The following is a 13,740-nucleotide window of genomic DNA, read 5'->3' on the forward strand; positions in this document are numbered from 1 at the left end:
CATCAGATCATCAGACTGAATTGCCATTTCATTTCATTGAATTGTTCAACAAACTGGAGATGTAGACAGAAAAATTCAGAGTCCTGAACAAGACTACGACCAATGAGGATCAAAATCCAGTTTACAATGTGCTTCTCTTTACAGTGACTGGTAGCGCCTCACAATCCTGGCTGTAGGCGCTTAGTATTCTATTTAGTCTGCTTAGCCCTTTTCTGTCAGTTCAAGGCCTTCATGCTTTCTCATAAATTGATGTTTCATTATGTATTTGGGTAAAGCACTCACTAATAGTCGTAAATAAACTTCTTAAGTTTAATATTACTTCAACTTTGAGCATGACACTCTCCAGCTAGATCTGTACCTGGTTTTATCCTGTACCAGTTATTTCTGGTGTGGCAATTTGCCCTTAGCAGGGCAACTGCAATCTAACACGAAGGGACCGACAAGACTTCTCTGGTAAAGCTTTACAATTATCCTTCAGTTCAGATTCTCCAGACCCGTGTCCTGACCCGCCTGTATGATCATACTGTATCCTTAGTTAAGGCCAAGTTAAATGATGTACTCCAACATAGGCACAAATATCAAACACTGAAACAAATATTGTTCACGATTCCCTTAAATAAAGATCAGCTTTTATTTTGTTTGGTTGTTTTTTAATGGAGTTATCCGACTTTCCATCCTCCAACCCAGAGAGAATGAGGAAAAAATAAAACAGAAAATTAAAATTACAAGTTATTTATATAAAAAAAAAAAAAAAAAACATTTTGAGGAACACACTCCAAGCTACAAAACACAAACTTTTCCAACGCATAAAGACAGAAAAAAAAACACAAGATCCAAATTGTAGACAGTTTTTTAGTTACAAATTAAAACAGGAAAAAGCATTGCTTTCACATAAACATCTTTTTAACTTTTGATTCTTGTGGTTGTGAGGGTTTTCATCTGAGGGTGAATGTGTCTGAGAAGTACACTGAGCCCAGTCTGTTGCAGGAAATAGACCAAGCCGCTCACGGTGTCTTCCTTTGACCCTAGAGAATAAAAACTTTATAGACTATATGCGAGAGCTGCATCTTTTTGTCCATGAAGTCTCTTTATGATGAGCTCGAGAACGCGTGCAGCGTGTTTGTACATGTGTGTGTGTGTGTGTGTTTGTTTTGTGTGCACGTGTCTGACAGTCTCATTGCTTCCAATCTTTTTTGTTGTCCTCTCTTCTGTATCTCCTCAGAAATACACTTCTCGCTCTCATCTGAACCAGCCAATAAGGAAGAAATAAACCAAAACCCCAAAAATAGAGAACTAGCCAGTCTGCCAATAAACCAGCTGAATCCAGTCTGTCAGCCAATCAGCTTGCCTTTTACAGTCTATCAACTGTTTTTATTTGTGGTCACTTGTTTCCCCCCAGCAGTTTGTGTTGATCCAGTTTCAGTTCAGTTTGTGACCATAAATATAAGAAGACTCCTGGTGCAGCTGGTCCACAGTTAAAGCTCCCAGGTGGAACAGCAGACACTCCGCCTGTCCGGTCATTCCAGACCAGTAGAAACCAGTAGAAACCAGTAGATCAGCTTTGCAAACATATCCTGCTGCCCGGTGGCCCAGCCAGTCCAGCCGACTCAAGGTAAACTACAGGACGTCCAACAGCAGGGTAGGAGGGTCAGAGGGGGACTGGGGGAGGGGGAAGGGGGGGGAGAAAGAGAGGGTTACATGAAGAGGGCTCGAGGAAGAGACGGAGAGAAACCACAGAGAGACCAGGGCTTCCCTCTCCTCTCTCCTTTTCATTTGTGTCTCTGGAGAGCTTTCCTCTTCCTCCTCTTGAAGAAACAGCAGCACCTGCAACACACGTCAAACAGTCTGTCATTTGTTATCATGCATTTGAAGTGACAATGAATTTTGTGAATTAAACGTGGAAACTCTAGTAAGACCTCTCATGAAGCTAATCAATAACAATAAGGATGATAATACAACTTTATTTGTATAGCACCTCTCATACAAGAAATACAGCATAGAGTGCTTAAACATAAAGGAAGATAGAGATAAAAAACTTCAGCGGAGGTAACCAGCTTCTTTGTCTTGCCGAGGGTGTAACCTCACCACAGCTCTTATCTGAACACTGCCCCTGTGGCACTGTGGGGATCTCAGGACACACACACCAGTCTTTGTGTCCAAATTCAAATCAGTACCCACACTTAGAGCATGCAGCCACACATCAGCACATAGACTGCATCAAATCAAGGAAAATACAACATTTCAAAAGAATTGCAGCAGTGAAAATAAGACACACTATAAAATAAGATCAGAATGAAAACATTAACAAGTACACTAGTGTTACTAGCTTTGTATACTATGGGTGATGGGGTCTTACATGAACACAAACCTTACAGCCAAAGTTAGAACCGTTTGGGTTCTTTCTAGAGATGCACCATAGAGATATAGCTCCGATATCAGAGCAGTAACTAATACATATAGAAATATTCCAACGCTATTCATTTGAAGTGTCAGGTCGGATTCACAGACAAACAAGTGTAGGATTGCAACTCCTTTAATGTTTTGAATAACGTGAACCAATCAACGCACAGCAACTACTGGTGAGAAGATTTCTATGCATGAGTTCCAAAAGTAATACGATCATTTTAAAGAGGAGTGCAACGGCAAACCGACAACTCCTTCATAACGTTTAAGAAAAGTGAACAGTTGAAATAAAAGTGGTGAAAGGTTTATATGGTTACCATGTAGAGTAGGAAAGCGGTACATGTACGACAAGCTAGACTTCAGCACCCTGTAGCAGTAGCCTGGGTGCTGAAGCGCTTATTGAGACCTTCTGGTTAAAGAGCCAAAACACCGTCACTGTGAGGAAACATGCTGCAGGGCTGTCACTGTGAAAATACAAGTATAGCCATGTGTTGTTTATCTCACAGCCACTCGACCTCCGTGCTAAAGACGCTAGCGTAGCTAACAAGCTTCTTATCAGCCGTAACAGAGAGGGACATCTCCACCATTATTACATATTCATATGGAGTGTTAACCTCAGCGATTACCTCAGTATCTGAAGCCGATACCAATATAGGATCGGATCAGTCTCATCTCTAGTTATCTCACATCACAGATTTCTGCAGTGACGCTTTTCTTCTTCTTCTGTGGTCACTGAATTCCTTGAACTGGCTTAGTTGAAAAAATATGATATCTCATCACTTCCATCCACCAATCTTTTTTAGCAATACTTAAATCAAAATGTGATGGTAGTTTCGGTTATCTTCTTCCAGTTGTAATCAGACTCCTCCCACACGCCACTAAATAAGCAGAGCTTTTGTCTGTAATGTCGGGTTTGCATTAGAAGTGGAAGCACCGCGATTTCCAGAGAAGCGAGCGCGGCGCTAATAATAAGCGCTTCTGTAGAATGAGACTTGCGCTGTCAGCATCCTGTTAGTGCAAGGTCAACACTTCCTGAAGCACTGCTTTTGAGAGTAGAAAGCCACAGGAAGTCATGCTAACGGTCACATGAGCAACTTCGCCTAGGGTTGTTAATACCTGGTTTGTTTTTACTACACAAGTTAGTCACAATCAAAATGATATTTTACCTGTAATGGCAAAACAAATAAAAGAAGAGTTGCAGGTGTTGACATACTCTACACATATATTCTAGTAGAACTTGTGTGTGCGTAAATGGTAAATGGACTTGTATTTGTGTAGCACCTTTCCAGTCTTCCGACTGTCATTCACCCATTCACACCCATTCATTCACCATACCTGCAAACTCATGAGAGGTGAAAAAGGTGACAAGCCCGAAACCCTGTCGGGGGGGGCGGGGGTGCTCCTCCGAGAATTTTATTTTAATTATGAGTTTTAAAATGTAGCATTCTGGTGTACTCTGAGAAAATTAAGTGATAAGACATTTACTTTATGCAAAAAAACTAATTTATTATTCAGTTATTAATCACTATTTCAGCTCTATTATTAATATTAACCTTTATTTAGACAAAATCCATTGAGACCGAGGTCTCATTTTCAAAAGTTTTGGTCAAATAAAAACAAAGATAGCAAGAGTAGCGAGAACCATCGCCTGTACAAATAGTGATTAGTTTTCATTGAACCCTGTTACTGTATGGCTTCATATTAACTTCCACTGTTACTGTACAGCTGTTTTTGTTTTGTGGCCTATCTTCTATTTGCAATTAATATGCATTCAATCCAGTTAAATTATTTAAATGAAAATGATAATCTACTCTGGCTAAAGTAGCTTATCAAGAGTAAAATAATAGCTGTGATCTATACACACCTCTGCATTAGCAACCTGCTGAAATGAAGGTACAGGCTCCTTAACCCTCTCATTACTTCAGGGTTATTGGGAGCAACGTGGGACTGTTGGTACACTGGCTGTGGTCATCAAAGTGAACAGTGTGTACAGTGTGATGAGAGGGCATGTGAGCCCTTGTTGCTGTAGTTCATCTCCTTGGAGCAGAGGCTGCATGTAGCATACCCTGCCTTATCAATGTATTTAAAACACTGTGACAGCAGGAAGCTGTACTCACGTCTGTTTAGACCTTCACCTTTATCCAGGCCCAGCTCCACCTTTATCCAGGCCCAGCTCCACTCACACCTCAGCCCTGCATCAAGCTGTGCTACAGACAGCCTCCTCTCCCTGAAGCTCTTTGACCTCATCATCTCATCAGTATCTGGGCCTCATGTTTCGTGGTCATGAAAGTTATTCTGACCACGAAATCATCCTCATTCTACTTTGAGTTAAAAAAAACCAACCTGCAACCAGATGCGCCGGTGTTCCGGTTCAACGTTAATGAGTGACCGCGTGAACTGAACCGGAACACGGGGCGCTGCATGTTTCATCAAGTTACGTTTTTTCCTCCTAAATCACGATAATGACGAACGCTAACAGTCGACAAAGTTCCGCATGCAGTGGACGTTAACTTAACACAGCAAGTATGAACGGTAACATAACATAACGGAACTTAAACTTTAACGGAGGGAAATGAAGACGCTGTTGACATCTGAACGCTGATTGGCCAAGACTCGACACGTCAAAGATGTTCTATTGCGAAGATCACGACATCACATTTTCTCCTCGTCTCACTCCAATCTGAGAAACGCTGGCTGGCCAGTTGACCCCCCCCCCCCCCCCCCCCCCGAAAACAAAACTCTACGGATCTACACGATTCATGTGGATGATATATTTTTGATTCAAAACGGTGAATTTCACCGAAAAGTGACAAGTTTGCAGGTATGATTCACTGATGACCGGGCCTAACATGCAAGGTGTCATCTGCCCATCAGAACTAACTAACCACTTACACACCATCACACACCGTAGGCACAGCTCTGGGAGCCATTTGTCTCTCCTAAGGACTCTCCCTGTGTGTGTGTGTGTGTGTCCTTACTTGGTATCATCAGCCACCTCCACCTCTGCATTGGCTGTGATTGGTGCGTTGGAGTGTCCTGCAGTGGGGTCGTCTGTATTCAGCTCCCCATTGGTGGAACTCATCACCTGGAGGTGACAAATGGAGGGGAGGGGGATGAGTACAGGCGTACCAGCGTCCTATCTTGGTGGGGCAAAACTAAAAAAGACTTGTACTACGTCCTCACTGAGACGGATACATTTGAAAACGTTGCTCATGAGTGAAAACAACATGCTTCTACACTTGTGTTTTCGGTTAATTTTTCAGAAGTTTTTTTGTAGCACCGAAACAATAGAAAAGCAGACATGTTCTTCTTCACTTCAGTTACTGTGCTGGTCAAACGTCCATCTGTGTCCGGCTCTGCACCCTCACACAAGGAAAAGATTGTTTTCAAATGTAGCCGGCTTAATGTGGACGTGGTCTTAACAGTCCATAAGAGCTGTGACCTCCAGGGAAGCGTCACACCTCTACAGACACAGGCATTGTCAACATTCATTTTGTTGCCATGCAAAAAAAGCGACACCTCTGCTTTATGACATATAACAAAAAGCAACGACTACTTTTTGGCCTTGAAATGTTTTAACTTCACTCTGAACAGCTGTTCTGACATCACATGCATGCTTTTAAATATTTCCCTTCCCTTCAGTGTGCCTGACATTCCTGAAATGTGTTTTGTTGTTTGCCTACTCCCTGCTTAAATGGCCAGTGTGTAGATTTAGGGGGATTTATTGGCAGAAATCTATTATTCATAACTATTAATGTGTTATCACCTGAAACATTTTAAGATCTGCGCAAATATCGCAACACAGACATATTCCAAAAGCAGGTTGAGGGAATGAAAGAGGGAGGCTGTGTTCACACGGTCGAACCGTCTGCCACCACTGGGAAACTTCTGATTTTGATACAAAGAAGCAAAAGGGCACAGTCGTTCCACTGTTCCATATTGAGATTGTTAATCAGAGAAGGTTATGCACGGCTGCATGTAATAAGGAACATTAGTGGACAGTTCATTTCCTTTAACCATGTTAACAGCTTAGTAGTCATTTTGTCATTTTCGGAATAAGGGCAAAAAATAGAATACTTTGTGCATGCTAACATAGTCAGTGACGACAGACCATATATGAGGCATGAACACTACCTCTGGAAAAGTAAGCCTACAAGGCAACAGCTGTGTGCAGCCAACGTCAGCTGACACAGGACAACTGTGTCAGCTAGTGCCTCAGAATGCATTGAATCCCAAAATGTTTAGACATGGATTCTGTCATGTGCAAATTCTCAATAAACACCAACTCACCACATTTCCCTCTGAACCGTGGTTTGATGATATAACAGGTCACCACTAACTGAAAACCATAGAATCAAATAAGAGCAATGGCAGGTACTGAGCTACATTTGGAGTTCTGGGTCTAGAGTGCCCGGCACAAGCCTAGATATAACAGAACAAAAGGCCAAATGCAAGCTGAACCTTTCTTTACCAAACTCCTATGTTACACACAGAGTTTATACACCAACTCGTATGATCTCAGCAATAACTATCAACGTATCTGTTCTGTCAATAGAGAGGCCAAGACACAACCTTCTGTCCCTTGTAGAGTCTCCATTATTTCAATGTGACAAAGGAGGTGCTAGTTTGAAAAAAATGCCCAAAATGCACTAAGGTGGATGCATTCATTTAGAGTCTCTATTACAATAGCCCCACGAGAGGGGATGACTGAGGTTCTGAGGAAACAGACTAGAGGTCGGCCCTGCTCCGTATCGGAGAAGGTCATGCAGGCAGACAGATAGACAGGTAGGCAGACAGACAAGAAGCCAGCAGAGCTAACCCTTCCTCTCAGTACCTGGACGGACCCGCCCAGCCTATCAGCAGTGAGATGGGAGCCCAGCAGCTCTCGATTGGTCACTGGAGTGGGCTGCGACTCACTGCCTTTCCCCTCTGGAGACTAGAGGAGACAGGAAGCCGATCGCAGGAGGAACGAGAAGGGAGGGAGGGAGGAGGTGGTGGTGGAGGGGAAAAGGTGAAAAGGACAGATAAGATAGAAGAGGAGGCGGAGACGGGGTGGAAAAGAGAAAATGAAAAAGCAGTGAAGCGAGGGAGGAGTGAGAAGACAGGGCCGATGGAAAAGAGGAGCAGTACGGTGAGGAGAGAGAAAAGAATGAGGAAAGAGAAAAGAAATAGTGAGTTCAGAGTCAGTATTTGGTGGAGGAGCAACAGGCGGGTGAGCACTCAAGTGTGCATTACAGTGAAGTGCACAGAAGGCTGTGCACAAGTGGAAGCCCCATGCAAAAGGGGAAGGAGGAGGTCTATTTTCAGTGTTTCCTCAACCTCACCTGTCTCAGACCCACAGAGCAACCTTTGTGAACCTGGACTGACATGCATTTGTGTTTGTGAATGTAGAAGAAGCGGGGTATAACCACAACAAACCGCTCACCGTAGAATATGCAAAGATATTGATTGGGAAACTAATTTGTTCCGCTACAGAACGGGTTAGAATTATGTGCTCACATAACATCGACACATTTGAGCAAAAAGGATAATATTAGGGCTGTCCCTGAATCAGGACTTTGTGGGGGGGTCATCTTCGGTATGTGAATGAAAACACCATCATGACCGTCTCCTAATTTGTTCAGAGTGAGTGCGTGTACCTGGTTTTTGGTCTGCGGCACTTTCTCTCGGTTGCTCGTCTGAAGTGGAGTCTCACTGGCCACCGGACCAATAGGAGTGGGCTAAACACACAGGAAGTCAGGTCAACATGGGATCAGAGTAAGGAAACAAGACGCTTCTTCATGTGGACTTATCCACCATTATTAATCTTATAGATTACACATTCAGCCATTAAAAACTAGCCTAGAGGCGTGAGAGCGATGGCGCTGAATATTGCACCGCTGAACTCAAAGCTCACGTTATTTGCCACTCAACTCGAGTCTATTCAGATTACAGTTCACAAAGAAGCTTAAAGGAGGAGGAAGTGTCTTTCTGGAGTAGAGACATTAATAACTTGAGTGCATCACAAGTCTCTTAAACTTGTGTCTTAGTTCCTCCCATCTGCGGTGCATGGAGAGACGCAAGGAAACCATGCGAGGAAGGAGGAAACGAGGAAATGTGTTTTTAGAGAAATGAGACGTTCCTTTTCTCTGAAGCGTCACGTGAAGCGACGTCTGTTTCTGATGAGGGCGGATCAGCTGATCACAGCTGGATCGGCTGTCAGTCGGCTTTAACAGCTGGAGAGACTTTAGATGGAGTTTGTGTCAACACACATGTGCACTTATACTAATAAAGACACACAGTTATCTTCACTGTCATTAACAAACAACCTGCATTCTGTATCCGTACTGTGTCCATTCCTACTGGCAGAATACGTATATATCATTTATTCATTATTTGTGTCTGATTGTGAAGTCATTATTTCATAACCTAGAATTTGATGAGTGTATTGATGATTGAATCTTGTATTTGTGGGGCTATTTGTGGGGGTATTTGTGGGGCTTTTATTTTGAAAGGGTGGGACTGGGTGGGTGAGAGAGGGGGAGAGGAGACAGAATCATAATGTTTGACACTAAAATGAGAGGCTTCATCACAAGCATTCCAGTTAGAATTCATTCTGTGGGGCTTTTAATTAGAAATGGGGGGGAGGGGTGAGAGGGGAAAAGTCCTCTAAAAATATCTAAGACCTGATTGACTGTATGATAGAGAGGGAGAGAGAGAGACAGACAGAAAGATAGACAGAGAGGAGAGAGAGACAGAGTGAGTGAGTGAGACAGGCAGACAGACAGTTAGATTGACTGAGTGGGTGGGAGAGAGAGACAGGCAGACAGACCGTTAGATGGACTGAGTGAGTGAGTGAGACAGGCAGGAGTCCTCTAAAAGTCTCCAAGACCTGAATGACTGTATGAGAGAGAGATACACACACAGAGAGAGAGACAGACAGAGAGATAGAGGGAGAGGAGTGTGTGTGCGTGTGTGTCTCAGTGCCTGTGTGTTTATCAACATCACTAATGAGCTCATATAAACACCTGTGTGCTTGGGTGCATGTTGGTGATTGGAGCACCTGTGTGTTAGAGGCTAATTAAGAGAGAGAGTGAACAGTGATTTTCAACAAAACTACCTGTCAAACATATGCCCTCTATACCAAAACCATGAGACTAATCAATAAAATATGGATACCGTGAGAGAGATAAGACTCTGGCAAACGCGGAGATGTGTTTTTTATGTTTGTGGTCTTAAAAATGTGAGCTCAAGCGCAATATGCAAAACTGGTACCGTCTGCTTTCTTTGAGAAATGAGTGGTCAGATTTAACATGGAGTCTAATGGAGCAGTTGGTTGGAGTTCATGTCGCTCTGCGGCTCTTTGAGCCAAATGTGTAAGTCCGTTGGATTCCACAGACATCTGTGTGCGACAGCACAACATTTCCAAGCTTTTTGGCCAAAAATGGTGTATAAAGAGGGAGCTCTGTATAAATACATTGTGGGAGCTACATTGTGGGAGCTAGAGCAATTTGTTTGGAAAAATCACAGAATATTTTCCTGCTCCGCTCCACTCTGACGGTTATGCTCTCACTCTAGCTCTTAACGAGCCGTGCAATACACACCCATTATAAAATCTGAAACAGACCCAAAATGTTCCTGAAACTTAATCTGTGACTTCATGGAAACTGTGCTAGCTATCAAAATGTCCATTTGGCTCAATAAAGTGCAGCGTTTTGTCTACGTTTTAAACTTTGAATCATGTTTCTACGTTAATGTACGGCTAGTCAATATGGGCCCAAAGTTAAGTGTTTTTTTAGCTCTCTTCACGCCGCAACCCCATTCAAGTGAATGGAGAAATGTTGCTCAGTTTTTGGGAATTTTCGGTAAAACCGCTAGGCGAATCTCTCCGGAAAATAGATAGCACACTATTCCCGATCAGGCCGCACGTTTTGATGTATTTTTCACGCCGCTGTTGGCAACGCTGTGTGAAAAGAAATTTTGACAGTGTGGCTTCTACTGCCCGAAGAAATCGCAATATATACACACGCCAATGTTACCGGTAGTGTCATTCAGGTTCAATGGAGATAGACAGAGGGGAAAATCCTCTAAAAATATCTAAGACCTGAACGACTGTAAGATAGAGAGAGACACAGAGAGGGAGAGAGAGACAGACAGAAAGATAGACAGAGAGGAGAGAGAGAGACTGAGTGAGTGAGACAGGCAGACAGACAGTTAGATGGACTGAGTGAGTGGGAGAGAGAAAGACAGACAGACGGAGAGAGAGCCTGCGTGCGTGTGTGTAACTGGTTGCCATGGTGAGGACGCACCTGGTGTTAGAGGCAGACTGATTAGGGAACATTACAGTGATTTTAAACAAATCCCCTGCCTCCTTTTAACAAATTAGCAGGAGTCTGAGTGCCAAAATATGGGTACCGTGAGAAAGATAAGACTCTGGGAAACGCGGTAATGTGTTTTTTATGTTTGTGGTGTTAAAAATGTGAGCTCCAGAGCAATAGACAAAACTGGTACCGTCTGCTTTCTTTGAGAAATGAGTGGTCAGATTTAACATGGAGTCTAATGGAGCAGTTGGTTGGAGTTCATGTCGCTCTGCGGCTCTTTGAGCCAAATGTGTAACTCCGTTGGATTCCATAGACACTTTACTGCGACCAGCACAACATTTCCAAGCTTTTTGGCCAAAGTGGTGTATAAAGAGTAAACATTGTGGGAGCTGGAGCAATTTGTTTGGAAAAATCACAGAATATTTTCCTGTTCCGCTTCACTCTGACAGTTATGCTCTCACTCTAGCTCTTAACGAGCCGTGCAATACACACCCATTATAAAATCTGAAACAGACCCAAACTTTTCCTGAAACTTAATCTGTGACTTCATGAAAACTGTGCTAGCTATCAAAATGTCCCTTTGGCTCAATAAAGTGCAGCGTTTTGTCTACGTTTTAAACTTTGAATCATGTTTCTACGTTAATGTACGGCTAGTCAATATGGGCCCAAAGTTAAGTGTTTTTTTTAGCTCTCTTCACACCGAAACCCCATTCAAGTGAATGGAGAAATTTTGCTCAGTTTTTGGGAATGTTCGGGAATTTTTGGGAAAACCGCTAGGCGAATCTCTCCGAAAAATATATAGCACACTATTCCCGACCAGGCCGCACGTTTTGATGTATTTCTCACGCCGCTGTTGGCAACGCTGTGTGAGGAGAAGCGCGCCAAACTTCATTTTGCTCCGTTTTTCGGGGGTTTCGGGAAAACAGCTGGGCGAATCTCTCCGAAAAATATATAGCACACTATTCCCGATCAGGCCGCACGTTTTGATGTATTTTTCACGCCGCTGTTGGCAACGCTGTGTGAGGAGAAGTGCGCCAAACTTTTGGATAAACCTAATTGTTGGAATGCTGTTAAGCATTCCAACTATTGTTATCCTAATCTTTATTGTTGGAATGCTGTTAAGCATTCCAACTATTGTTATCCTGTTTCTCTTTATTCAACTTCACTCAACTATTTCTTCCGTACGTTTTTTGCTACAGAAACCATTCAAATATCAAAATGTTCAGCTCTTTCAGCAGAGGGGTGCTATGACTTTTCATATTTCTAACCTTTAAACTTTATGAATTATTAAGCTTTTTGCAAATTTTTTTTTGAATGGGTTTCTATGGAGAAAATGTTCAAATCCTCTTCAACTTTCAAATCCTTCTACTTCCTCATACTTTCAGCTACAGACACCATTTCAACTTTAAAATGTTGAGAAAATCCTGATCTATTGCCGCATTATTCAGCTTTTTGATATATTTTATACTTTTTGAACTGCAGCAGTTTAACTTTTATGATTTTTTCAGCCCTTTTCTGCTTTTATAATGGGTGTGTATTGCGCAGCTTAGAGTGCGTGATGTCACCGCTAGAGTGAAGAGCAGCTTGAGATTCTTGTGAAAAAAACATTTGTCTTTTGCCACTGTGTCCACAATCTTCACTCTTCATGCATCATTTCTGGATGTAGAAGTAGCTAATCTTGTCCTTGTCGTAGACAAATGACTGTGGAATCCCACAGATTTACACATTTGACACAGAAGCCTGTAATTGAGAGGAAAACCAACTTTCTGCTCCATAGAGACCAATGTTAAATTTTGCTTCAAAAACATCTTCCACAGAACACGGTACCCCCATTTCTAAATCGCCAGTTCAGCCACATTTTTTACACTACAGACACAATTTTTACAGGATCTGTTCTTCAACTCATCCTTCCTCTCATTTATTAATATCGGAGCAATAGGAGCTACGGTTATGGGGGTTTTGAGGATTTGTTTGAGAGGTGTTTCCCTGTTTAATCTCCATGAAAAGGCTGCAAGGACACAGGTGTTTCTGATGAAGCTCATTAGTGATGTTGATAAACACAGACTCACAGACACACACACGCTCCTCTATCTCTCTCTCTCTCTCTCTCTCTGTGTATCTCTCATACAGTCATTCAGGTCTTACAGCTTTTTACAGGACTCCCCTCCCCCCACTCCATTTTAAAATAAAAGCCCCACAGAATGAATTCTAACTTAAATGCTTGTGATGAAGCCTGTCATTTAATAACCTGTTTATGTTTATCTGACATTATGATTATGTGTCCTCCCCCCCCCCCCCTGCCCACACCCCATTTCAAAATAAAAGCCCCAAAGAGTGAATTCTAACTTAAATGCTTATGATGAAGCCTGTCATTTAATAACCTGTTTGTGTTTATCTAACATTATGAGTCCATCTCCTCTCCCCTTCTCTCCCCCCCCCCCACACCCCATTTCAAAATAAAAGCCCCACAGAGTGAATTCTAACTGAAATGCTTGTGATGAAGCCTGTCATTTAATAACCTGTTTGTGTTAATCTAACAATATGAGTCCATCTCCTCTCCCCTTCCCCCCCCCCCCCCACACCCCATTTCAAAATAAAAGCCCCACAGAGTGAAATATAACTGAAATGCTTGTGATGAAGCCTGTCATTTAATAACCTCTGTTTGTGTCAAACATTATGATTATGTCTCCTCTCCCCCCACCCAGCCCCACCCTTTCAAAATAAAAGCCCCATGGATTAACTGTATGTAAACATTAAGCTCAAAATTAGACTTTTTCAAATACTGCCATTACTATTACTACTACTACTACTGTTATATTATATACTACGACCACTACTACAGCTATTACTACTACTACTTCTACTACTTCTTCTAAATACTAATACTTCTACTACTAATGATACTTCTACTACAACTACAACTTCTACTACTACTATTACAAATATCACTACTGCTACTACTTATTATAATGCTACTAATACTTCTACTGCTAATAATACTTCTACTACAACTACAACTTCTACTACTACTACAACA

The 13,740-nt window shown here is 42.3% G+C and overlaps 1 protein-coding gene across 4 annotated transcripts in view; it reads right to left on the reverse strand.

The window, feature by feature from the left end:
- Nucleotides 1-607: 607 nt before the first annotated feature.
- LOC142934927 (casein kinase I-like) overlaps nucleotides 608-13,740 on the reverse strand; it is a 36,878-nt gene continuing 23,745 nt past the window's right edge. For 2 of the 4 annotated variants that reach the window (XM_076079037.1, XM_076079036.1), the window contains exons 9-12: nucleotides 8,043-8,123; nucleotides 7,238-7,339; nucleotides 5,382-5,488; nucleotides 608-1,824 (exon numbers count right to left, since the gene is read on the reverse strand). In XM_076079037.1, coding sequence (XP_075935152.1) covers nucleotides 1,770-1,824; nucleotides 5,382-5,488; nucleotides 7,238-7,339; nucleotides 8,043-8,123 — 345 coding nt within the window. In that variant the 3' untranslated portion in view covers nucleotides 608-1,769. The remainder of the gene's footprint in view (nucleotides 1,825-5,381; nucleotides 5,489-7,237; nucleotides 7,340-8,042; nucleotides 8,124-13,740) is intronic. The other 2 variants (XM_076079040.1, XM_076079039.1) reach the window with 1 other exon arrangement.

This window comes from Anarhichas minor, unplaced genomic scaffold, assembly GCF_050575085.1.
Source record: "Anarhichas minor isolate MPS153535 unplaced genomic scaffold, ASM5057508v1 ptg000006l, whole genome shotgun sequence".
NCBI lineage: Eukaryota > Metazoa > Chordata > Actinopteri > Perciformes > Anarhichadidae > Anarhichas > Anarhichas minor.